This window comes from Salvelinus fontinalis, chromosome 8 (genome assembly GCF_029448725.1).
Source record: "Salvelinus fontinalis isolate EN_2023a chromosome 8, ASM2944872v1, whole genome shotgun sequence".
NCBI classification, from domain to species: Eukaryota; Metazoa; Chordata; class Actinopteri; order Salmoniformes; family Salmonidae; genus Salvelinus; species Salvelinus fontinalis.
This window is the reverse complement of record NC_074672.1, coordinates 27,859,986-27,887,492: the sequence shown is the minus strand read 5'-3', so window position 1 is coordinate 27,887,492 and position 27,507 is coordinate 27,859,986. Positions and strand designations below refer to the sequence as shown.

The 27,507-nt window shown below is 45.9% G+C and overlaps 1 protein-coding gene across 1 annotated transcript in view; it reads right to left on the bottom strand.

The window, feature by feature from the left end:
* LOC129861014 (protein bicaudal D homolog 2-like) overlaps nt 1–27,135 on the bottom strand; it is a 98,303-nt gene extending 71,168 nt beyond the window's left edge. The window contains exon 1 of the mRNA XM_055932022.1: nt 26,530–27,135. Coding sequence (XP_055787997.1) covers nt 26,530–26,769 — 240 coding nt within the window. The 5' untranslated portion in view covers nt 26,770–27,135. The remainder of the gene's footprint in view (nt 1–26,529) is intronic.
* Nucleotides 27,136–27,507: the final 372 nt, after the last annotated feature.

The following is a 27,507-nucleotide window of genomic DNA, read 5'->3' as shown; positions in this document are numbered from 1 at the left end:
TGTCTGTCTGTGTCTCTGAGAGACAGAGACAGAGTAAAGGAAGGACGATCTAAGTGTTTTCTGGCACCTACATTGCAGTCTCCCCAGGGGCTGGATGAATGTGAGTAGCACACTGACCTAGTGACTGGTCAGTCAGCACTTACAACACAACACACAACACAAACACACTGCTGTACTGCAGAAAAATAACACAGAAATTGCCAAATGAGCTTAACAACAAACCCAGGACTGTTCACTATGACAGTATCTCTATGCCAGATTCTGATAGCTAAACGAATGGTACACACCCTGGCTGTATCCGATAAGACACCATTGGGTACGCTCACAGGGCAATACCACGCTGGCAGGGCACAACACACAACACACCCATCAGGCCACCACCACCACCCGCAGTACAGCCCAGAAACATGAGAGAGAAGGTACAGTAGGCACCAAGACCTTTGAACCAGCAACAGAGTGAGACAGAGAGATTTGAAGATAAACATAGCTTCAACTAGATTGATTATGGAAACAAAAATACTGACAACCAGGTTTAAACCAGTTAAGTACTGTATTTTACACACACACACACACACACACTAACCAGTTTATACAGTAACACACACACACACACACACACACACACTAACCAGTTTATACAGTAACACACACACACACACACACACACACACACACACACACACACACACACACACACACACACACACACACACACACACACACACACGGAGGTAGTAGTGTTATATAATGAGAGAGAGAGAGGTCCTGTACTGGCTACTCAGACAGGCAGTCAGTCACATAGCAGTTGATAATAATCAGTGACTTGACCCTGCATGCCTCTGCAGTGCCTCAGCTCCCTGAAGACTGCTCTGTGTTTCAGTGCACGTATACACAGACTATGCGTTGTGCGTAGGGCCCCACGGCAACTAGGGCCCTCAGAATGTGGTTGTGTATCAGCAGTTTTCCACTTGTTATGTCAGTCACTGACAGTCACTCAATTAGCACATGTTAGCAGTATTCTGCTTATTCGCAAAAGGGGCCCCTGATATGCATGCGTGGCCCATACATAGAGTGGGCCCTCTAATACACAAAAACCTTAATCACACATTGGCTAAAGGCAACATTTTTTCAGGGTTACGAGTGTCTTCAGAACAGAGCAGTGGAGAGGGGAGGTTATAGCTAGCCTCGTACAAACCATCCTGATCTCGCAAGCTTACATTCTGTTTCACCAGCGGATGGTTCCGGATGATTCATACAAGACAAGGTTAAAGAGAAAAACAGTGCAACTCAGTGGTTCTTCCTGCTTCGTGAATCACAATTCACAAACAGAAACATCCTCCCTCTTTCTCGCTCTCGCTCTTTCTCTTCCTTCCTCTCTGCCTCTCTCTGTCATTCCCGGAGCACTGCACAGACAGCTTTTTCATTACCTCTCACAGCTTCGAGGTGTGTCTGCAGTTTCTATATTTAGTGCCCATTGCCAAATGCTTACAATTATGGATTTCTACAAGTGTGTTCTTCATAATGGACATACACACACTGACCCTGGCACTTGAGGTTCTCACACATTCCCTCATTCCCTCTGACAGCTTCTTAGGTCATTTCTATTGCTAAACAAAAGAGCTGACCCTGTTTTTCCCTCATCTGCATGCTACTCCTATAAAGCCTTGGTGAGGAATGTTAAGCCTTTCACATGGATATGTGTGGTTCTGCTACTCATGTACCCAGAGAGCAGTGGCACTGGTGGTTGATGTGCTACAGTGATCTCAAAGCCAATGGCAACGTGTTAATGAGTGACAGAGAGCTAATTATCACTTCTGTCTGAATGAGCCTCCTCACCAGCGAGAGAGAGAGAAAGAGAGAAATGCAGAAAGTATATTCCTCACATCACAACATGGTTAACGCTGTTCATTCCCTATAGTTCAAACCTCATCTCCTTCATCATGGAACACCTTCAGTAGGCTTTCATCATGTCACATGGAAAACATGTGATCTGGGCTATGTTACCTTGACAACTGGGCCTCTTCTATAGTACATACAATTCTACAGATAGAAATCAAGTAACATATTTTCCCTCCAACTCTCAGCAGATCCAGACATGAGTCATCTATCAGGAGATAAAACGATGATGATCTGATTAACGACGAGGTCCTTCATTGTACGGACCTGTTTCAGAATGAGAGAATCATAATTTCCAAGAGTGAGAGAGAAGGAGACAGAGGGAAGGGAGAGACAGGAAAATGAGAGAGAGGGAAGGGAGAGAGAGAGAAAAGGGAGAGAGAGAGAGAAAAGTGAGAGAGAGAGAAAGGGGAAAGGAGAGAGAGAGAAAACGAGATAAAACGGAGGCAAAGACATTAGCTATTGTCTGGCAGAAAGCCACATCGATTCTCTGCACTGAAAAAAGCCATTGGGCTATTATTCATGGACATGCGCGCACACACTTTTTACACACTTGCTATTGCGCATTTTCATTTGTTCTATTTGCCTTGCAGTCAGGTGTACTCCAGCACCTGGTGCTCCATGTTGGGGCTCGCTCTTCCTCCAGACAGTGTTTAGAGTTCTCAGTACTGCTGGGGTTTCGAAACACACAGTGATGGGAAGAAAAACTATACCAAAGAGCCTAGGGAGCAGTGTGTGAGAGGTTAGACACAACAGGCAAACGCACACTAAAGCATTGAAACTCACAGACAAACAGCGGAATTGGGTTTTATCTGGCTGGGGATCAAATTGTTATATCTGGCTGGGGATCATCAAAGTGTTTTATCTGGCTGGGGATCATCAAAGTGTTTTATCTGGCTGGGGATCAAATTGTTTTATCTGGCTGGGGATCATCAAAGTGTTTTATCTAGCTGGGGATCAAAGTGTTTTATCTGGCTGGGGATTAAATTGTTTTATCTGGCTGGGGATCATCAAAGTGTTTTATCTGGCTGCGGATCAAATTGTTTTATCTGGCTGGGGATCATCAAAGTGTTTTATCTGGCTGGGGATCATCAAAGTGTTTTATCTGGCTGGTGATCAAATTGTTTTATCTGGCTGGGGATCATCAAAGTGTTTTATCTAGCTGGGGATCAAAGTGTTTTATCTGGCTGGGGATCAAATTGTTTTATCTGGCTGGGGATCATCAAATTGTTTTATCTGGCTGGGGATCATCAAATTGTTTTATCTGGCTGGGGATCAGCAAAGTTTTTTATCTGGCTGGGGATCAGCAAAGTGTTTTATCTGGCTGGGGATCAGCAAAGTGTTTTATCTGGCTGGGGATCATCAAAGTGTTTTATCTGGCTGGGGATCATCAAAGTGTTTTATCTGGCTGGGGATCATCAAAGTGTTTTATCTGGCTGGGGATCATCAAAGTGTTTTATCTGGCTGGGGATCAAAGTGTTTTATCTTGCTGGGGATCAAAGTGTTTTATCTTGCTGGGGATCAAAGTGTTTTATCTGGCTGGGGATCAAAGTGTTTTATCTGGCTGGGGATCAAAGTGTTTTATCTGGCTGGGGATCAAAGTGTTTTATCTTACTGGGCATCAAAGTGTTTTATCTTGCTGGGGATCAAAGTGTTTTATCTGGCTGGGGATCAAAGTGTTTTATCTGGCTGGGGATCAAAGTGTTTTATCTGGCTGGGGATCAAAGTGTTTTATCTTACTGGGGATCAAAGTGTTTTATCTGGCTGGGGATCAAAGTGTTTTTGTGTTTTCCTCTCCTCTTCATGAGATTAAACTGCCAGAAGATGAGGGGGCTGAGACATCTGAACTTCATCCCCTAAAAACAGCTACTACTGCAGGCCCGGGAGTGTGCACACCTCCAGAGTAGTGCTGGGAATTGTCACGGACCTCATGATACAATATTATCACGATAGTAAGGTGCGATTCTTATCGATACGATGCTGCAATTGTGTTGCGATTTGATGTTCCAAACATATTGCTCACGGAAAGAAAAGAGAGAGCCATGAGAGAAGTTTTGATCAGTCAGGGAAATAGAAGTGTTGAAAACATGTTGGCTCACTATTGATGAAGAACAAGCTATAGGATGAAAAATACAGGAGTTTTGGCGCAGGTACAGCCAACTAGCACTGCCTACAGTATAACATATATATATTTATTTTTTAAATATCTTTATTTTTACAAATCGATACTTGGAGTCAAATATCAATATAATATTGCGATACGTAACTGTATTGATTTCCCCCCCCCCATAATTTCTCTATAATAGAAGGGCTGGAGGGTCACGTTAGATGGAGAATGCCAGACGCAGAGAGAGAGGCTGGAGGAATGAAACCCCCTCACTCACTCGCCCACACACGCACACACACACAATACAGTGTCTCTGTACTAGAATCAGACTCAGGAGGCCCTTTACACAGCTGACAGAACAGTGTATATCTATGTGCCTCCTCTCAACAAAGGGAATAGACTACTGTGGCTCTCAGGCAATCCACTTAAGTCTGATTAGTGCTATAATCAGATGTGATTGGAGAGAATCACCAAGGCCTAATTTCTTATTCAATGAATGTACTACTAGTAGCTGTGTTAGCGATTCTGTCAGTGTGCTATCTTCATGTTTTTTTTTTTTGTATAATTTTTTTTCTCCCCTTTTCTCGTGGTATCTAATCGCTAGTAATTACTATCTTGTCTCATCGCTACAACTCCCGTACGGGCTCGGGAGAGACGAAGGTCGAAAGCCATGCGTCCTCCGAGGCACAACCCAACCAAGCCGCACTGCTTCTTTAACACAGCGCGCCTCCAACCCGGAAGCCAGCCGCACCAATGTGTCGGAGGAAACACCGTGCACCTGGCCCCCTTGGTTAGCGCGCACTGCGCCCGGCCCGCCACAGGAGTCGCTGGAGCGCGATGAGACAAGGAAATCCCTACCGGCCAAACCCTCCCTAACCCGGACGACGCTAGCCCAATTGTGCGTCGCCCCACGGACCTCCCGGTCGCGGCCGGCTGCGACAGAGCCTGGGGGCGAACCCAGAGACTCTGGTGGCGCAGTTAGCACTGCGATGCAGTGCCCTAGACCACTGCGCCACCCGGGAGGCCCGCTATCTTCATGTTTAACCCTTATATTGCCAGGTTAGTAAGCTGAGAACACATTCTATGTTACAGCAACAACAAAGGGAAGAGGAGAAAGGTTAAATGTGTCAATTGGAAGTTTAGTGAAACACCTGCAATGGAAGGACCTAGAACCTTGCACTGTTATTGTACTAGATGATAGAGAGAGACAGTGTCTGCATCTGTATCGGGCTGGGCCTCAGTGGGTCAGTAGTACTGTGTTATTACAGGGTAAAAGCACTCATTATGGACTTTGCAGTGGCACTAACCAACAGAGCTCTGCATTAAAACACGTTTTTCTTTTCTTAATACGTTGTTATCTGTGGGTGGATCTTAGCAGCGGGGCCTATTAGCCCTGCCTGTCTACCCATTTACATTGCTCCAGCCAAATGCCACGCCCACTAACGGTTCTTCTCCACGATGAGTCTGGATTTAATCTCATTCCCGATGACTTCTCGAATGCAAACCCAATCAAAGAGTTCTGATTGGTCGCAGAAACTGATGGGTTGGGCCAGAGCCTGAACATGTGTGCAAAGCAGCATTTAGGAACTACTAATTGGCTTTGATACTCTGATTCATTAGAGATGATCCAATTGCTGATTAGATGTTTTGTACAACGGCCCTCACTTTAACATCAGCACAAACAACTTCTTGCCTTTATGGTAGGGTGGCCAGACGGAAGCCACTACTCAGTAAAAGGCACATAACAGCCCTCCTGCCAAACGGCAGGAAACCTGGCACCATCCCTACTGTGAAGCACGGTGGTGGCAACATCATGATGTGGGTATGTTTTTCAGTGGCACAGACTGGGAGACTAGTCAGAATCAAGGGAAAGATGAACGGAGCAAAGTACAGAGAGATCCTTGATTTTTTTTAAATGCTCCAGAGCGCTCAGGACCTCAGAATGGGGCGTAGGTTCACCTTCCAACAGGACAACGACCCTAAGCAAACCGCAAAGACAACGCAGGAGTGGCTTCGAGACAGGTCTCTGAATGTCCTTGAGTGGCCCAGCCTCTCTCCAACATCTCTGGAGAGACCTGAAAATAGCTGTGCAGCGACACTCCCCATCCAACCTGACAGAGCTTAGAGGATCTGCAGAGAAGAATGGGAGAAACTCCCCAAATACAGGTGTGCCAAGCTTTTAACGTTATACCCAAGAAGACTCAAGGCTGTAATCTCAGCCAAAGGTTCTTCAACAAAGTACTGAGTAAAGGGTCTGAATACTTATGTAAATGTGATATTTCAGTGAATGTTTTATTGTGCAAACATTTTTTTTTTTTAACTGTTTTTGCTTTGTCATTATGGAGTATTGTGTGTAGATTGATGCACTGTATGTGAGGTGAGGAGGTAGGGTAGTTTTCTGAACAGGTTCAACCTGAACTGAGTTAGTGGTTTATTTACATAGAAAAAACACTGGAAGTTAAAAGTCTACAGAAAAACATTTGTGATATTTCTCCCTACCAGAGAAGAAGCAGTTATTCTGCCAGGGTGCTGTTTCGCAACGCAAAGGAGGGAACCCAAATATCTCCAAGCAATTTTCTCTGCTTGTTTGCCTCCGGTCTCAACAGAAATGTATGTAACGGATGGGTTAAACTAGTAATACATACAGTCTATTGAATAATAAGGGAGGGGCATGATTTTTTTCTAGTAGTGGTTTTAATCCAGTCTATTGAATAGTAAGGAATCATCTGTATAATATATTAGAGGATATTTATATGTAGCAGTCTATAGAAAATAAGGCAAGCAGCTGTAGGGGCCTGTCCTCTAGAGGTTATTTATGCAGGCTATTGTCTAGCTGCTAAATCTACAATTGACCATGAGGAAAGGAAACTCTCTCAAGGGAGGGCACTGATTCTAAAGCTGCATACATCAGGCACACCTATCAGAGCCCGTCTCTGGTGTTGATATCATGACTCATATCAGAGCCCGTCTCTGGTGTTGATATCATGACTCATATCAGAGCCCGTCTCTGGTGTTGATACCATGACTCATATCAGAGCCCGTCTCTGGTGTTGATATCATGAAATATCAGAGCCTGTCTCTGGTGTTGATACCATTACTCATATCAGAGCCCGTCTCTGGTGTTGATATCATGACTCATATCAGAGCCCGTCTCTGGTGTTGATATCATGACTCATATCAGAGCCCGTCTCTGGTGTTGATATCATGACTCATATCAGAGCCCGTCTCTGGTGTTGATATCATGACTCATATCAGAGCCCGTCTCTGGTGTTGATATCATGACTCATATCAGAGCCCGTCTCTGGTGTTGATATCATGACTCATATCATAGCCCGTCTCTGGTGTTGATATCATGACTCATATCAGAGCCCGTCTCTGGTGTTGATATCATGACTCATATCAGAGCCTGTCTCTGGTGTTGATACCACAGCCAGAAGAGGACTGGCCACCCCTCATAGCCTGGTTCCTCTCTAGGTTTCTTCCTAGGTTTTGGCCTTTCTAGGGAGTTTTTCCTAGCCACCGTGCTTCTACACCTGCATTGCTTGCTGTTTGGGGTTTTAGGCTGGGTTTCTGTACAGCACTTTGAGATATCAGCTGATGTAAGAAGGGTTATATAAATACATTTGATTTGATTTTGTACCCAAATAATTTGAACTTCTCTTTTAAAAATCCACCTCTCTAAAAACAAGTCTCTCACCGTTGCCGCCTGCTTTAGACCACCCTCTGCCTCCAGCTGTGCTCTGGACACCATATGTGAACTGATTGCCCCCCATCTATCTTCAGAGCTCGTGCTGCTAGGTGACCTAAACTGGGACATGCTTAACACCCCAGCCATCCTACAATCTAACCTTGATGCCCTCAATCTCACACTAATTATCAATGAACCTACCAGGTACCACCCCAAAGCCGTAAACACGGGTACCCTCATAGATATCATCCTAACCAACTTGCCCTCCAAATACACCTCTGCTGTTTTCAACCAAGATCTCAGCGATCACTGCCTCATTGCCTGCATCCGTAATGGATCAGCGGTCAAATGACCTCCACTCATCACTGTCAAACGCTCCCTAAAACACTTCAGCGAGCAGGCCTTTCTAATCGACCTGGCCGAGGTATCCTGGAAGAATATTGACCTCATCCCGTCAGTATAGGATGCCTGGTTATTTTTTTTAAATGCCTTCCTCACCATCTTAAATAAGCATGCCCCATTCAAGAAATTTAGTACCAGGAACAGATATAGCCCATGGTTCTCTCCAGACCTGACTGCCCTTAACCAACACAAAAACATCCTGTGGCGTTCTGCATTAGCATCGAACAGCCCCCGTGATATGCAACTTTTCAGGGAAGCTAGAAACCAATATACACAGGCAGTTAGAAAAGCCAAGGCTAGCTTTTTCAAGCAGAAATTTGCTTCCTGCAACACGAACTCCAAAAAGTTCTGGGACACTGTAAAGTCCATGTAGAATATGAACAGCTCCTCCTAGCTGCCAACTGCACTGAGGATAGGAAACTGTCACCACAGATAAATCCACTATAATTGAGATTTTCTATAACATTTTTCTACGGCTGGCCATGCTTTCCACCTGGCTACCCTTACCCAGGTCAACAGCACTGCACCCCCCACAGCAACTCGACCAAGCCTTCCCCATTTCTCCTTCTCCCAAATCCAGTCAGTTGATGTTCTGAAAGAGCTGCAAAATCTGGACCGCTACAAATCAGCCAGGGTAGACACTCTGGACCCTTTCTTTCTAAAATTATCTGCCGAAATTGTTGCAACCTCTATTACTAGCCTGTTCAACCTCTCTTTTGTGTCATCTGAGATTCCCAAAGATTGGAAAGCAGCTGCGGTCATCCCCCTCTTCAAAGGGGGGGACACTCTTGACCCAAACTGCTACAGACCTATATCTATCCTACCCTGGCTTTCTAAGGTCTTCGAAAGCCAAGTCAACAAACAGATTACCGACCATTTCGAATCCTACCGCACCTTCTCCGCTATGCAATCTGGTTTCAGAGCTGGTCATGGGTGCACCTCAGCTACGCTCAAGATCCTAAACGATATCTTAACCGCCATCAATAAGAAACAATACTGTGCAGCCGTATTCATTGACCTGGCCAAGGCTTTCGACTCTGTCAATCACCACATCCTCATCGGCAGACTCGATAGCCTTGGTTTCTCAAATGATTGCCTCGCCTGGTTCACCAACTACTTCTCTGATAGAGTTCAGTGTGTCAAATCGGAGGGCCTGTTGTCCAGGCCTCTGGCAGTCTCTATGGGGGTGCAACAGGGTTCAATTCTTGGGCCGACTCTCTGTACACATCAATGATGTCGCTCTTGCTGCTGGTGAGTCTCTGATCCACCTCTACGCAGACGACACCATTCTGTATACTTCTGGCCCTTCTTTGAACACTGTGTTAACTAACCTCCAGACGAGCTTCAATGCCATACAACTGTCCTTCCGTGGCCTCCGACTGCTCTTAAATACAAGTCAAACTAAATGCATGCTCTTCAACCGATCGCTGCCTGCACCTGCCCGCCCGTCCAGCATCACTACTCTGGACGGTTCTGACTTAGAATATGTGGACAACTACAAATACCTAGGTGTCTGGTTAGACTGTAAACTCTCCTTCCAGACTCACATCAAACATCTCCAATCCAAAGTTAAATCTAGAATTGGCTTCCTATTTCGCAACAAAGCATCCTTCACTCATGCTGCCAAACAAACCCTCGTAAAACTGACCATCCTACCGATCCTCGACTTCAGCGATGTCATTTACAAAATAGCCTCCAATACCCTACTCAATAAATTGGATGAAGTCTATCACAGTGCCATCCGTTTTGTCACCAAAGCCCCATATACTACCCACCAATGCGACCTGTACGCTCTCGTTGGCTGGCCCTCGCTTCATACTCGACGCCAAACCCACTGGCTCCAGGTCATCTACAAGACCCTGCTAGGTAAGTCCCCCCTTATCTCAGCTCGCTGGTCACCATAGCAGCACCCACCTGTAGCACGCGCTCCAGCAGGTATATCTCTCTGGTCACCCCCAAAGCCAATTCCTACTTTGGCCCCCTCTCCTTCCAGTTCTCTGCTGCCAATGACTGGAACGAACTACAAAAATCTCTGAAACTGGAAACACTTATCTCCCTCACTAGCTTTAAGCACCAGCTGTCAGAGCAGCTCACAGATGACTGCACCTGTACATAGCCGATCTATAATTTAGCCCAAACAACTACCTCTTTCCCTACTGTATTTATTTATTTTGCTCCTTTGCACCCCTTTATTTATATTTCTACTTTGCACATTCTTCCACTGCAAATCTACCATTCCAGTGTTTTACTTGCTATATTGTATTTACCTCGCCACCATGGCTTTTTTGCCTTTACCTCCCTTATCTCACCTCATTTGCTCACATTGTATATAGACTTATTTTTCTACTGTATCATTGACTGTATGTTAGTTTTACTCCATGTGTAACTCTGTGTTGTTGTATGTGTCCAACTGCTTTGCTTTATCTTGGCCAGGTCACAATTGTAAATGAGAACTTGTTCTCAACTTGCCTACCTGGTTAAATAAAGGTGAAAAAAAAATAATCCACCCCCATCAACCCCTCATCCTCGATTCCACACCCATCAACCCCCCACCCTCGATTCCACACCGATCCACCCCAATTCCTATCTAACCCACCCACCCAACCAAACCAGTCTCTTGGCTAGCCCCCCCCCCCACCACAGACAGAGAATAATGACCCCTTTCCCACTAGCAGTAATTGGTCTCTGGGTGTGGGGGGCTAGTCACTCCTGCCCTCTCTCCCAGTGGGGTTAATTGTCAGGTCAGGAAGGTACAGCCCTGCCATATGAGACCCAATCCATCATACAGACAGACAGACACACAGACAGACACAATGTCACATGCATTAACCATTCTGCATTACAATGACAAATTGCTGGGTTTCATATGCACACTATCCTTTAAGTGAGAAATTAGTCCAAGCGAAATGCATGGATGTTCACTTCCAATAACTGCATTGACTTTCTGTCAAATGATGGATATCTCATCATTAGTCTACCTTAATATACTTTAACTCTAACATACACAATGCAGTGAAATACTTGGGAGAGAAAAACAGTGCAAATGCAGGCCACATATCCCTCCTAACACAGCCTAACAATGGTTAAGCACTTCCCTTCTGAGTTGTGGCTCTTTAAACTCATTAGGAAGACTTCTGGTGAAACCGAGCAGGGTTTTGCTCTCTTCTATTCACACCTAAAAGAGAGCAGGCTGGTTCCCACAGGAAAGCCTGACACTGGGCCTTGCCACCCCACACCCCTCTCCCACTCTCCATCTCTTAGTCCCAGTTTTCAAGGACCCCTGAGAGACTGGCACACATCCAATTACAATCTCCCCATACCTACCCTCCTTTCCAAAACACACACAATCCCCTTACCCCTTCCTAGTCCCTTGTGATCGTTCTTGATCCACCCCTCCTGCTTCACCCATTTTCTAGCACCATCCCTCCCTGCCTCCCCTCCTACATGTCTGACATACAATAGAACATATAGCAGTGTTCCAGTTGGGTTTCCCTGACTATGGTCCGCTCTCCTCCACACCCACCCAGGCTCCACACCCACCCAGGCTCCACACCCACCCAGGCTCCACACCCACCCAGGCTCCACACCCACCCAGGCTCCACACCCACCCAGGCTCCACACCCACCCAGGCTCCACACCCACCCAGGCTCCACACCCACCCAGGCGGAGAAAGGAGGATACTGGGGGAGATATTCAGGGAGTGAGAAGGGACCCAAATTGACTGGCCTACTTTCACTGAGGGCCTGGTGGAAGACGGGGGAGAGGGATGGTGGGGGGGGGGGGGGGGTGTTAACAGAAGGCCTGGGGCCATAGCCTGGAATGAGAGGGTGGCCCAGTGGAGCTGGGTCTGGTAGTGTGGTGGGACTCAGAAGGCAAACCATGGACCCACCCAGATACACTATACACACAGTGCCCCCAAGCTCTTCAACATGGTCATTCAAACAGTGAGCTGCAGACTGCAGTGTAAGATGGATGGATGGATGGATGCATAAATTAACGGAGGTATTTCATCACTGAGTCTGACACCTCATCCCAATATAAGCTCTCCTTTCCATGTCTGAGCCCCTCGATTGAAGATAGGGGTGGGGCTGGTCACACCTGTGTGTGTGTGTGTGTGTGTGTGTGTGTGTGTATGTGTCAACTAATGCAATAAACATAATTATCCCTGCGCTCTGTATTATGCTAATAATACCCCCTCCCCCCGTGCCCCTCTTTTGTTTTTGGGCATGTTCCCGTACCCCAAGGGGACCTCTTATACACCATCAGGGCCAATTCTCCCCCTATATGCCCTGAGGGTGTTCTCCTGGGGGAGAGGCTCAGGAGGGGAGGCGGATCCAATCTCTCATACACCACTGAGCACGTGTGTAATAGCCAGGTCATTAGCACATTCATCCACATACTAGAGCGTGAGTATATGTGTGTTAAATTAGAACACATTAGTAGATGCTGGTTAAGGACCACATCACAGCATCAGCTCAGAGGGGTAGGTATCCTCCGTTTCCTTGGCGATAGTCAGAACAGGAAACAGTGTATTTAAACACCCCACTGAGAGAAAATCAACACATTGCTTCCACAAACACTCATCTTCATTGTCTGACGACTCATACGGTATTGAATTCCCCTGCTCTGTCTATCGCAATACATTCATTTTGGGGATGAAACGTTTGTGGGTGTGGCGTTTGGACGGAGCAATGTGTATGGGTAGCCAGGCTACCATCTTCAGTATTCAAAACATAAAGGGGGTGGACAGGGATTTTAATGAACTCTATGCCTCTGCTCTGTACCTCCTATTCTCTCAAAGATGTCCGGTCTAGTCCATAGAGCCATATTTCAGCTGCTTCCGTACTCCTATAATTAACCAGCTAGGGCTGTGTTGAGGTAAACAGGATGCATGGTTGGACTGTAATTCAATAGAGGGTAGGAGCTGTGAGGAGCAACAGGGAGGTAGCTGAGGGAGAGCGGACGGAGGGAGTCAAGACGCCATGGGTTCGGAGTGAGGAGGCCAAGCAGGGTTGAGACTTGATGCCTCTAGAGATGCCCTTGAAGTATGGCCTTATCTCTCTTATCTTAACCTCTGAGGAGGGCTGGGGGCAAGAAAGATGTCTTGTTGTCGGGCTCTGAAGCAGAGACATGACATTTGATAAAGACTTTTTCCACATTTTGTTACGTTACAGCCTTATTCTAAAATTGATTAAGTCGTTTTGTCCCTCATCAATCTACACACAATACCCCATAATGAGAAATCTAAAATAGGTTTTTAGAAATGTTTGCACATTTATTACAAATGAAAAACTGAAATATCACATTTACATAAGTATTCAGTCCCTTTACTCAGTACTTTGTTGAAGCACCTTTGGCAGCGATTACAGCGTCAAGTCTTCTTGGGCATGATGCTACAAGCTTGGAACACCTGTATTTGGGGAATTTCTTCCATTCTTCTCTGCAGATCCTCTGAAGCTCTGTCAGGTTGGATGGAGAGCGTCGCTGCACAGCTATTTTCAGGTCTCTCCAGAGATGTTCGATCGGGTTCAAGTCTGGGCTCTGGCTGGCCCACTCAAGGACATTCAGAGACTTTTCTTGAAGCCACTCCTGCATTATCTTGGCATTATCTTGTGTGCTTAGGGTAGTTGTCCTATTGGAAGGTGAACCTTCGCCCCAGTCTGAGGTCCTGAGCGCCCTGGAGCAGGATTTCATCAAGGATCTCTCTGTACTGTTCTCCGTTCATCTTTCCCTCAATCCTGACTAGTCTCCCAGTCCCTGCTGCTGAAAAACATCCCCACAGCATGATGCTGCCACCACCATGCTTCACCGTAGGGATGGTGCCAGGTTTCCTCCAGACGTCACACTTGGCATGTTTGGCCGGGCGGCCAGCTCTAGGAAGGGTCTTGGGGGTTCCAAACTTCTTCCATTTAAGAATGATGGAGGCCACTGTGTTCTTGGGGACCTTCAATGCTGCAGAAATCTTTTGGTACCCTTCCCCAGATTTGTGCCTTGACACAATCCTGTCTTGGAGCCCTGCGGACAATTCATTCGACCTCATGGCTTGTTTTTTGCTCTGACATGCACTGTCAACTGTGGAACCTTATATAGACAGGTGTGTGGCTTTCCAAATCATGTCCAATCAATTGAATTTACCACAAGTGGACTCCAATCAAGTTGTAGTGACATATCAAGGATAATCAATGGAAACAGGTTGCATCGGAGCTCAATTTCAAGTCTCATAGCAAAAGGTCTGAATACTTATGTAAATAAGGTATTTCTGTTTTTTATTTTTTGTAGGTCTTAAATCACAAAATGGGGAGAGGGAAGGTACAGTGTTGCTCACAACAAGCAGGGAGGAGCGGGGTAGGGTGGTAAGGCTGTTTCCCTGGATCCGTTAAGGGTGTGTGGGTGTAAACTAAACTACTGTATCTCAGGTCGCCTGGAGCGCTTGGCAAGGCAGAGAGCATAAACAGGGTTTGATGGCGATCCGATAATAGAGTTAATCCATACACTTTCATAAAAGGAACTATGCAGGCGGGAGTCAAGTAAACACACACATCTGATCCATTTATATAACATACAGTATACTTGCAGAAACAGCATCAAATAACCACCCTGACACTGACAGGCATTTACTCTTGACCAGGCAGAGAATAGAGAGCCTATCTCCAGAAACACTACATAACCAGGTGAGGGTCAGTGCAAGTACAAATAGTATGTATGGTTAAGTGAATCTAAGCCGAACACCAGTGACAGTACCCAGTGTCTAGGTGAACAACACTGACAGTACCCAGTGTCTAGCTGAACACCAGTGACAGTACCCAGTGTCTAAGTGAACACCAGTGACAGTACCCAGTGTCTAGGTGAACACCAGTGACAGTACCCAGTGTCTAAGTGAACACCAGTGACAGTACCCAGTGTCTAGCTGAACACCAGTGATAGTAACCAGTGTCTAGCTGAACACCACTGGCAGTACCCAGTGTCTAGGTGAACACCAGTGACAGTACCCAGTGTCTAGCTGAACACCAGTGATAGTAACCAGTGTCTAGCTGAACACCAGTGACAGTACCCAGTGTCTAAGTGAACACCAGTGACAGTACCCAGTGTCTAGCTGAACACCGGTGACAGTACCCAGTGTCTAGCTGAACACCAGTGACAGTAACCAGTGTCTAGCTGAACACCAGTGATAGTAACCAGTGTCTAGCTGAACACCAGTGACAGTACCCAGTGTCTAAGTGAACACCAGTGACAATCATGGGACTAACAAGCCTTTCACTCTCAGAATATGTGTAATAATAATCATCAGCACAATCATTGATATAGGACACATTTGAGAGAGACAATTAAGAGACACAAGTTAGATAAAAAATGTGCTGAAGAGTACATTCTGTGGTGAAGACAAAACGTCTAGCCTAATCAGCTAGTTGAGGAACGGACAGAATGTGATGACAGAGATAAAGAACAACAGAAAGAGGAGGAGGACAGGAGAGAGGGGAGAAGTGGGGAAGGAGAGGAATGAGAGGCTCCCCTCCATCAGTTTACAGCACCAACTCTGTAACACACATGCACACAGGCATGCACACATGGTCTCAGATGGCCCATTCACACACATTGGGTTCTTTGTGTTGAGGGATTTATGAAGGCGATGAGTAGAGGAGGCAGGAGAATGTCAGTCGTACACAGAGACCAGAGCTCTTCTGTTAAAACCCTAACATCGTGACAGAGGATCTCAGGCCCGCCATGATGACCTCATCCTCTACTTATAGCCTGATCTGGCCATAGTGCTCCACTAATAGGATTACACTAGTGGAAGAATGACCCTGCTGGGCCACTGTACTGCTACTCTCAATGCACTGTGACTGGAATCATTAATTCAGAGCTACCTCGATCTAATGTCCAAAGAAACAATTACCAGTCCACACACACACACAAACACACACACACACACAGTCAATCAGATCACACACACTGTCTCTTTATGCCCTCCTGAATTCCAGGGGTACTCCGGGTGGTTGAGGAAATACCCAAATTGCCGTTATCCTCAGTCTAATACCCTCCGAAAGCTAAATACAGCTAATATGGCCCGATACTGTAATCTGGGGTCCATACTGCACTAGAGAGGGCAGATGGGGGTCTGGGATTTAACCCGCTCTAGGGTGGCATCCTGGGGGCGGGGGGGCATGGCCCCACCATAGCTCCCACCACAACAGAAAGGTGGCGGACTCAACAGGGCATGTGTTTAGAAACGGTGGCTGAAGTGAGTCAAAATCCCCATGAACATGAACTTCTACCACACCAAGTCTGATAAGACTGAGACTTGGCCAGTGAGAGGGATATAGACGAGACACAGGTAAGCTACTTGATATCTGATCCTGGCGAGAGAGCTTCCACTGCAGTCAGTAATGACATCATCCTGGGTACTATATGCTTAGCTAGGCAAGGGGGCAGTCAGTCTCCACATGCTGTCCATCATGTGTGTTGCACTACAGTAAAACCCAGAGAAGTGATCTAACAGACAGTTATACCCTGGAAATACCAGGCACCTGAAGCATAATACCAGGCACCTGAAATTCTAAACCTTTACTCTTGCTGATGTCATGGCTGCTTTCTCCCAAAGCAAACAGCAACAGTTCACCTGACTAACCCTCCCACCAGAGACGCACCTACACCAAACCTCATAACTGAAGAAGAGACAAACACAGCTCCTTCCCCTGCCACACCACCCAGCTACTACCCTGCTTCACAAACACTCAGCTCCTGGCCTTAATCTGGCCATGTATTCTCATAATCTCCAACCGGCACAGCTAGAAGAGGACTGGCCACCCCTCGGAGCCTGGTTCCTCTCTAGGTTTCTTCCTAGGTTCCTGTCTCTCTAAGGAGTTTTTCCTAGCCACTGTGCTTCTACATCTGCATTGCTTGCTCTTTGGAGTTTTAGGCTGGGTTTATGTATAAGCACAAGGTGACATCTGCTGATTTAAAAAGGGCTTTATAAATAATTTGATTGATTGACTGTTTCAATACAGCCACCCTGGCCCTGTGCTCTGCTTCACTCAGCTCCTGTTTCAATACAGCCACCCTGGCCCTGTGCTCTGCTTCACTCAGCTCCTGTTTCAATACAGCCACCCTGGCCCTGTGCTCTGCTTCACTCAGCTCCTGTTTCAGTAGAGCCACCCTGGCCCTGTGCTCTGCTTCACTCAGCTCCTGTTTCAATACAGCCACCCTGGCCCTGTGCTCTGCTTCACTCAGCTCCTGTTTTAATACAGCCACCCTGGCCCTGTGCTCTGCTTCACTCAGCTCCTGTTTCAATACAGCCACCCTGGCCCTGTTTCACTCAGCTCCTGTTTCAATACAGCCACCCTGGCCCTGTGCTCTGCTTCACTCAGTTCCTGTTTCAATACAGCCACCCTGGCCCTGTTTCACTCAGCTCCTGTTTCAGTAGATCCACCCTGGCCCTGTGCTCTGCTTCACTCAGTTCCTGTTTCAATACAGCCACCCTGGCCCTGTGCTCTGCTTCACTTACACTCAGCTCCTGTTTCAGTAGAGCCACCCTGGCCCTGTGCTCTGCTTCACTTACACTCAGCTACTGTTTCAGTAGAGCCACCCTGGCCCTGTCCTCTGCTTCACTTACACTCAGCTCCTGTTTCAGTAGAGCCACCCTGGCCCTGTGCTCTGCTTCACTTACACTCAGCTCCTGTTTCAGTAGAGCCACCCTGGCCCTGTGCTCTGCTTCACTTACACTCAGCTACTGTTTCAGTAGAGCCACCCTGGCCCTGTCCTCTGCTTCACTTACACTCAGCTCCTGTTTCAGTAGAGCCACCCTGGCCCTGTGCTCTGCTTCACTCAGCTCCTGTTTCAGTAGAGCCACCCTGGCCCTGTGCTCTGCTTCACTCAGCTCCTGTTTCAGTAGAGCCACCCTGGCCCTGTGCTCTGCTTCACTTACACTCAGCTCCTGTTTCAGTAGAGCCACCAAACAACTCAAAGTGCTTCACTGTACAGTACCTCAGGCTTAAACACCCAGCAACCAACATACACTTGATCTGTGATTAATACAGCCTGCTGGTCCTTTATCCATCACTGATGGTAGAAACAAAAGCCCTTTATTCATCAAGGCTAACAGCAGTCGGGTCTTTGTACAGTCCAAGGCACCATATATGGTAGCTCGGTCCAAGTGATTGTAGTTACACCAGATATAGATTGTTGGCTTCACTTGACAAATCTAGAGTGGAACTCTTTTCTGAAGGTTATGTTTTTGAGACATTGCTGACACTGCTTTCTGCTCTACCTCACATTGGACCCACACATCCTCTATCTGACTTCATTTCAGGTTGGCCTAATCTATAGGACACCAGAGAAGCACGACAGACCCGGTGGAGACAGACAGGCAGACAGACAGTCGAGTAGGCTAGCAGGGCACCGGGGGGGGGGGGGCAGGAGAGCACCAGGCAGGGGAGGGCAGGGGAGTGTCAGGCAGCAGCACCCAGACAGGCCCTCCCTTCCCTGGGCTGAGCGTGGAGTGTCGCTGGGCTCTGGCCTGGCTCCCAGACCTCCGTAAGCCCTGAGCACAGTGGCTGGGATTCATCCTCTTAGGCCCAGAAGGGAGGGGATTTGGGACTTTATTTAGTGCCATTTAGAAAAGATTACCCCTTAATTGCGGCGTGGATGTCCGGCGCAGGGCCGCCACAGATGAAAGGGCCTGTTAAAATACCCTCTACATTACGGGGAGAGGGCAGGAGGAGGGACATAGTTTAGAGAAGAATCCCCATCAAACACACACGGTTTGATGGCTCCAGGGAGGGAGGCCCTGTCCATCTCTGACCAACCCCACCATCAGGGCTCCATACTGGGGCAAACACACCAGACAAACACTCCCTACTACCAGAGCCCAATCCAACCGTTGGACTACAATCAAACCTTCCGACATTTCTTCCCTTATAAGGCAGCAGATGGGACTGTGTTATCCTCCTCCTATTTTCAAAATTTATCCAATGGGGATCCTAGGTCAAACACAGTGGAAGAATTTAAAGTCACACCAAACATCTTTTTTGAAGGACATATGTATGTTAGTGAATTGGCATTTAAAAGTGACCTGTCCTTTCAAATATGGCCACAAAGGGACGCCTCTCTCAATCTGTATTTTGTTCTCCTCTGTGAGCGTTTCACTCTCCCTTCGTCTGTGACACCCAAGACCTGTTAACCCCATCGTGCTCAGGCACACAAAGACCAGCGAGTCAAGGACAGAGACAGTTTTTATTAAACTTAACCCTGTCTTGGACTCCGATTGTCAGGGAGAATTCCACAGCTGAGTGAGTGAGTGAGTGAGTGAGTGAGTGAGTGAGTGAGTGAGTGAGTGAGTGAGTGAATGAGTGAGTGAGAATGGCTGAATGACACCCCCCGCAATGCCACAAGAACCCAGAGAACACTTGCCTTTGTTATGACAACTGTGTGTTGACTTACAGAGAGGTCTGTAAGAAAGAGACAGAAAGAGAAGGAAAAAGAAGGAAAGAGAAGGCTATGGGACTGCTGTCTGGTCCCATAATAATTAGAGAATGCTGACATCTTTATGGCCACTCGGTCAACCTTGTGACATTCTGGGTGATTTAGAGATACTACATGTAACAGCAACAGTTGCTTGAGATAATGTTACATCATGCCTCAACTTCACCACAAGACAAACATGCCACAATCAGTGAAGTTTCCCCTGACCACTCATCCCTGTAATAGTCATGATTAAGATTGGGGTTGAGGAAATCTACATTTCAGTTTTGGGCTAATTGGGTAACATTTGCGATTTTTTTGTTGTCTGAGTGAGGGATATGCTGTAAATTAAGATGGCTTGATGTATTTTGAAAGTAAGACATTGAAGATTATAATAAATAGTGCTTTGACGTCATACAACCAAGTCAAACACCTGTGAGTCCAAATGTGTACTTTACATTTTCAAGTCATAAAACTCAAGTCATATCAAATGTCAACGCTTATGATCACTATGTTTGATGTACAGTTACAAGATGACATGGCATCATACCCTGGATTGGTCTGAACAGAATGAGCCTGTTTGTTCATTGTGCAGAACATTTGCCGGGGCACACGCACCTCAATGCACTCATGACTATTTTCTATGTGCACCAAAATGACCATCTGTTTCTCTAAATTGCCTTGTGAAAGTCTAACACTGTAAGATCGTATTTTATAACTTAGCTAATCATGTTGGCAACAGAAGAAGCTTTTAAATCTTTCCCACCTAACCCAGATTGCGATTTCTAATGGACCGTTCTTGGATTCCATAAACAACAACAATAATTGTGTGATGGCGGGGATGCAGGGTTGTGTTCCAAATGAAACAACTACAGGTGTGCTTGCTCTAGTTCCTCAACGGCACAGCTAGGAGAGATAAAAAGTACCTTATAGTTGAAAACTCTTCTTTACGTCATAAAAGTGAATTGAAATTGCTTAGGAGTTGTGCACACTTTGGAGGTTTGTGTCCACTTGGAGACACCAGCTAGTCCTGTCACTCAAAGCCTTGTAGTGTTTTTGTCCTATGTTGCACCTACCCCACAGAATAGTCTTATCATGTTACTGAATATATCCTGAGTATTTTCAGATTTCGATATCAACAAATGAAATGTACAATGCACATAAAATCAATAGTGTAATGATTGGATTCAGTCTTGTGTACAGTGAACTGTTGTCCTCACCTTTTGGTCTAATCATTTCCCCATAATATCCAAACTGTTCCCTTTCAATGGCTACCATTGTTGGGTATATGCTTTTCATATTTCTTCTGTAAGAAACATTTCTATCCATATAGGCCAATTCCCACGAGTGTAAATGGTTAATGTAAGAGGTGAAAGTCCACAGTCTTCACATCACAGGGTGGTGAGTTCCTGTATTACTTTATAGAATTAAAGGAAGTACCAAACCTCCTCTTATAAACCTACAATATGAAAAAAATGTATGTTGTGTTTTGATACGATTTGATCATTGAAGACGAAGGAGTTGACGGAAAGGAGACGAGGAGAGGAATCCACTTTAAACTACTGAGAAACACCCCAAAACTCCTCACAGGGGCTGGGAGCCAAGTGACCCAGGATGTAGGTCACACTGGACAACAGATGGACACTCTAATCCAGCGTAGCCGTAGCGGCTAGCTCAGACTGCCACCCACTTCCCCTCGCTATGGGCTATCAATGGGTAGCTAGCAACAGTCACCAAGCAGTAAGCACCCTCTACCCCTGTGAGGTGGGTGTAAGATTAGGGAGGGAAAGTTAGCTTGCCACCAGTCCACTCACTCACAAACAATGACAAGTCAAAAGCAAAGCCAAACAGAGAGATCGCAACCTTATGTTATAGCTATGAGTTCTATGGAATAGGATGGGAACAGTAAGTCAGGGCGATTAGCAATTAGGAGGGCAGGAGGATTCCTAGAACACTGTCTACTAGAAAACGTGAAAACAACATGAGGGGGAAAACATGTATGTATTCAGTGGATAGAAAAACAGAAAATATCCTCAAAATATACTATATCAAATCCATCCATAGTTATAGCCTCATGGATGGTCTCTCATGTTCCATTATATGCCATTCTGCAGTAGCAGCCTCGGTCACACTTATTCACAGGCACACTGCCTCCCAAGTGGTGTTGACTAGTGTGTGTGTCCTCTTCTTCAAGTCTGTCGTTGACTGCCCCCGGGGTTTGACCTACTGTACACCATTGCAGCTGGACTTTGCTCACTGCCAAAGATAACTTCTGACCTGCTTGTTCCACCCAGATTGGAACAAAAGAGTAAAAAAAAAACATTTTAAACACGCAACAAATATGAATTACGTGCACACACAGAGACATACACACAGGCTGAGAGAGTGTGTCATCTGGACAGGGTTCAGTGTTGGACAGACAGCACGGTATAAATCTTCCAGGTCTTTTATTCCGACCTGTCTAAGTCCTCAGAGAGGACCGCCAAAGAGAAAGGAAAACCAAACATGGTATTCAGCAGGGTAAATAGTAACCAGGTACAACCATCTCCAGAGAAAATGGTCATTCAACATGACATTTACCTGACTAGACAGTAGTCCAACAGTCTTAAATACCCCTAGAGACAAAGGACAGCCAACATTCTGTTTGTAGAGGTCAGCTAGACCGTTTGCAGTCGCTATAGAAAACTAATAGCAGTAAACCAGAATTGCTACTAATAGCACTGCCCTAACTCAACACACAGTGGCAGGCAAAAATAAATGAGCTATTTGAATTCAGACAACCCATTCTGACTGAAGACCTATAATTGCATTAGTGCACTGTACTTCTAGAGGCCATGTGAGCTAAGAGTTTGTTTCAACAGAACAACTCGTCTCTTCTGTTACAGATAATTCAATTCAGGCTTCCTGTATAATATGAAATATGAAGACATTTTGAATGATTATTATATTTCCCACAGATATAGATAAGGTGTATTTTTAGACACCAGTCAGACAGGCCTCTCTTGTCTCTGACCATGTTAACCAGGTATCCAGCTGCTATCCCACAGCGAACTAAAGGAAGTCAGAGTTAAAAGGGATCTGTTTTTTCCCCGTCCTCTTTCCTGATAACAGAGCTTCCTGCCTCCACACACCACCACAGAGGGAGAGGAGGGCTGGGAGAGAAAGCGTAGGGCGGATGGGGGAGGGGGAAGATGGAGGAGGGGGAGGGGAAATGTTTTTCCTTTTAGAGTCACCTTTTACAATAAACCTTGACCAATGACCTACGGCCAACGTTTAACCCTGAAGGTACAAGACCAGACAACACAACAATCCCCGGATATCACTGCCCTCTGGTTATTATTGTGGTTAATGGCTACACAGATGGGACATTTCTTACATTAAACATTTTTACATTTTAGTCATGTAGTAGACACTTATCAAGAGCGACTTAAAATTAATGGATTTATCTTAAGATAGCTAGGTGAAACAACAACACATTGCAATCGTATCATGTACATTTTCCCTCAGCAAAGTATTTATCAGCAAAGTCCGTGCTAGTGGGAAAAGAGAAGTAGGGAGGGGGGCGTCGGGGGCGTCGAGCTGGGCTCTTCAAAGAGGTAGGGTTTCAGACGTTTTCCAAAGATGGTAGAGACTCTGCTGTCTGCTGTCCTGACTTTAGGGGGAAGCTTGTTCCATCAGGACAGAGAAGAGCTTTGACTGGGCTGAGTGGGAGCTGACCTCTCGTAAGGCTGGGACGGCCAAGAGACCAGAGGTGGTGGCACGGAGTGCTCAGGTTGGGATGTAGGGTTTGAGTATAGCCTGAAGGTAAGGAGGTGCAGTTCCTCTTGCTGCTCCGTAGGTAAGCACCATGGCCTGGAAGATGATGCAAGCTTCGACTGGAAGACAGTGGAGTGTGCGGAGGAGCAGGGTGACATGGGAGAATTTAGGAAGGTTGAACATCCGGTGGGCTGCGGCATTCTGGATAAGGTGCAGGGGTTTGATGGCACAAGCGGGGAGCCCAGCCAACAGAGAGTTGCGGTAGTCTAGACGGGAGATGACAAGTGCCTGGATCAGGATCTGTGCTGCTTCCTGTGTGAGGAAAGGTCGTACTCTACAGACGTTGTAGAGCATGAACCTGCAGGAGCGAGTCACTGCTTTGATGTTCGCAGAGAATGACAGGGTGTTTTCCAAGGTCACACCAAGGTTCTTTGCACTCTGGGATTTCTAATACTAAAAAAGTAGTGTTGGACAGAAGGCTAGTATCAGCCAGGACTTGACCATACATCTAACACTGGCAGTAATAAAACCGTTGTTTCATCTACCAAGCGGAGAGGAAGAAACACATTTATCATGACAATGATGTCATCTCCTTAGCTAGGCTACATCGAGGGTAGTCACTAAAATGGCAAAATATCAATTCAATTTCAACACACCATTCGGATCCAGGCATGACTCAATGCAAATGGGGCGGCAGGTAGCCTAGTGGTTAGAGCGTTGGGCCAGTAACCGAAAGGTTGCTAGATCAAATCCTCAAGCTGACAAGGTAAAAATCTGTTGTTCTGCCCCTGAACAAGGCAGTTAACCCACTTTTCCTAGGCCGTCATTGTAAATAAGAATTTGTTCTTGACTGACTTGCCTACTTAAATAAAAGGTTTAAAAAAATATCAATATCTACAATAGGCCCACACATGGCAGCCAGACAAACAATGAACTGATTTCCAAATGGACAAAGTTTGACTGATCATCAAACCAGAATCACTGCACAAACAGTGGATATTGGACATTTGTTCATTACAACATATCAGTGACTAAGTCAACGGGTCACTAACTTCATAAGTCAGACAAAAATGCAGTCATTCAGACTGCTTTTTGAAACAATTATTGGCTTGGAAAATAATCAAGAAAGCAGACGAAAAACAAAAGCACTCCATCTGTATCTAGGAGCAACCAGTTTATCCCATTCTCTCTCTTTTACTGCCATGGTTACCATTCTTGCTTGTTTCCAGTCTGTTTCCTCTATTCAGAGGTTTCATGTTGTTATTCTGAGATTCTGGCCAGGGGAATGCATGGGAACACAGAAGAGAGGCTTCTGAGACAGCCCCAAGAAAACCTCTCTAAAACCCAGCCACTATGCACAGAGGAAGAAGGGGAGAGAAAGGGGGAGAGAAAGAGAGACATGCAATAGGGAAGGAAAGAAAATGGGAGAGAAGACTGAGGAGAGGGGGGATAGAGAGAAACAATGAGCTAATTTCCTTCAGATTTTACTGCGTCATATCTGTTCAGCCAAGGGTACCTCTATCTCTTTCTCTGCCTCTCTCTTTCTCTGCCTCCCTCCCTTTCTCTTTCCATCTCAATCCTCATCCCACTCACATATTCACACACCCAAGGGAGCTGTGCACATGTTAAGCAAGGCAAGGAGGAGTGCAGCATCATGGGGTACCCGGCCCACTGAGCACGAATGATTGGTCTATTCTAGTCATGTGGGACGAAAGAGGGATGTAAGATCTGAGTCGTCACTAGCTTATATACCCACAAAGTCATAAACCCCACCAATTTCCAGAATTAATCTTATTACAATTGTTTTTCTAAACCTTAAAATAAGTATCAAAATGTATGTAATCACTACTGTAAGTCGTGATAAATGTCTAAAATATAAATGTCAAATGTAACCCTAACCTTAAACCAAAAAGATCATGTTTGTAGCCAATGTGGACTTTTTGGCTGTGGAATCTGACTTTGTGGCTGTGCTAACTGGTGGAACCCCTCAGAAATGGATTCCACATAGGAGGAAGCGACTCATCCAGGCCATGAAGTGACGCTCTGGGAAGAAATCTCCTCAGTGCTAAAAAGGGCATCCCCTTTTTCTACCAAACTGCCCTGGGACACGTGAGCTGTTCAGCCGCTGCAGCGGTTCTCTCTGACTCTCTTACTCCCTAACCCACTTCTTACCCTGCTCTCTCTCACCTAATCAAAATCATAAGGCTGCTGAAACCTCTGCCAGGAAAGGGAAGAGAGATCTAGGACTGGCATGTGAAATTTAAGTGGGAAAGGGGTTTTCACAGTTTGGAAACACAGGACAGTCCTTTATCCTGTCTCCCTGCCCTGACTAACAGTCAGCATTCCTCCCATTCCTGAATGGTCGGAACTCCTTTAGTTTCCTCCATTAATAAGTTACTCATCCTTCCTCTTTTCAGGCGGGAACTTTCAAAATTCAAAAACCACATGCCCGCCTCTTTCAAACCGTACTGGAAATACCAGATCATTCAGGTCCTCTGGTTTGGGAGACTGCTTTAGTAAGAGTACTGTCTTAATGAGCATTTGAAAGCTTTCATGTGTGTGTAAATTAGAAATTAAACCATATCAACCAAAAGCAATGGAGTGAATGTCCACTTTTTAATTAGTTACACATTAATAATAATCATTTATTACAATTCTACAGCTCTTTTCATAGACTATCAAAGCACTTAATAAGCAGGGTGTCAGTGGATAACCATTACTCAAATACATTTGTGATGATAAAACTTTCAGCATTGGTCAGATAACTCATCTTCATCTTCATCAGAGTACTATTTCAGCGGTGCAATGTATTAGAGTTCACATTTCAAATCACAAAGAACATGACTATACACAGCAAACACTGTATGGGCATGCAAATATTACTAAGCACGGAGCTAGAGAGAAGAGGCAGTATGGCAAGAATATCAATGCACCCACAGAGGCCAGGGGAATCACTGATAGAGCATGAGGCAAGGTTACAAATACGTCATCATCTCCTCACCCCTTACAGCTGACCTTGTGGGGTGGGGAGTACTGGTCAGAATAGAATGTTTAAAAAAACGGCATTTCAGGGCATATCATAGGCTAGGCCTACAGCTGCCAATAATAAATAAGCATAGGGCCCATATCATTCATGCAAACATAAAATCGATGGTATTTTATAGCACTGTACATTTAGTGCAGTAAATAAACACCAGTAAAAGACTACTACTTATATGCCTACCTCTTTGAGCATGTCCAGTTCCTGGCGCACGGTCTCGTATTCGATCTCCAGGTCGTCATACTGCTGTTTCAGTTGCTGCTTCTCCTCCAGCACCGCCAGCCCGTACTCCGCCGCTTGGATCTTCTCATGGGTAGTCTCACTCAGCTCCCGGGAAAGGCGCTCGATCTCGGCTCGTAGCCACTCCGGTCCGGCCTCTAGCACCCGCATCGCGTCGGAATAGCGCTGGTCCTCCACCGACATACTATGGACGATGGTGATCGATCAACCGCGGTCGATGCGCCAGCGACGTACAATGTGGGGACGGGACGGCTTGAAGCGGTTCCAACCTTGAAGGATCACGGAGAACCCTTTCGTTGGAATAGATTATTCGATTCTTCTGTATTTGAACTGCATGATTGATACTCTTGTGTTTCTCGTTGCCGCTTTGGGAATTACGTTTTCGGTCATGTAGCTTTGGTTTCTTTGCTTTCTTCCAGAAGGGGAGGCTTGTCCATTATCCCCTACAACTGCTCCATGATTGCTGTTCCTTTGCCCTTCGCCTCTCCCCGGCTGCTGAGCGATTGGGGAAGAAGCGGTCGGTCGCTGTCAGATCACTCAGCTGAGAGTACAAGATAAGAATGGGGGTTGATGGGAAATGTAGTACCACAGACAAATCCCTCACATGGGTAAACTTCCTGTGAAATTGGTGGCTTTTCACAAACAGGCTTTAATGTGCTGGTCTTTGCTGTATAAACAGAACTTTTCACCTCATAAATGTTTTATATGGAATAATGGGTCGATATTACATAGAAACAAGATGTTATTTTACCGTAATTGGTTCTCGTAAAAGATTGTCCTTGTCAGCCAATTAGTTAGTATTCGTGGGAATCTATTTAAGCAGAGAGAATTTATAGAAATATACAACTTCGAGGTTTCAAGCAAGGAATATGACACTGTTATAAAAGCTATACCTAGTGGGATAAAATCTTACTTCAGAAT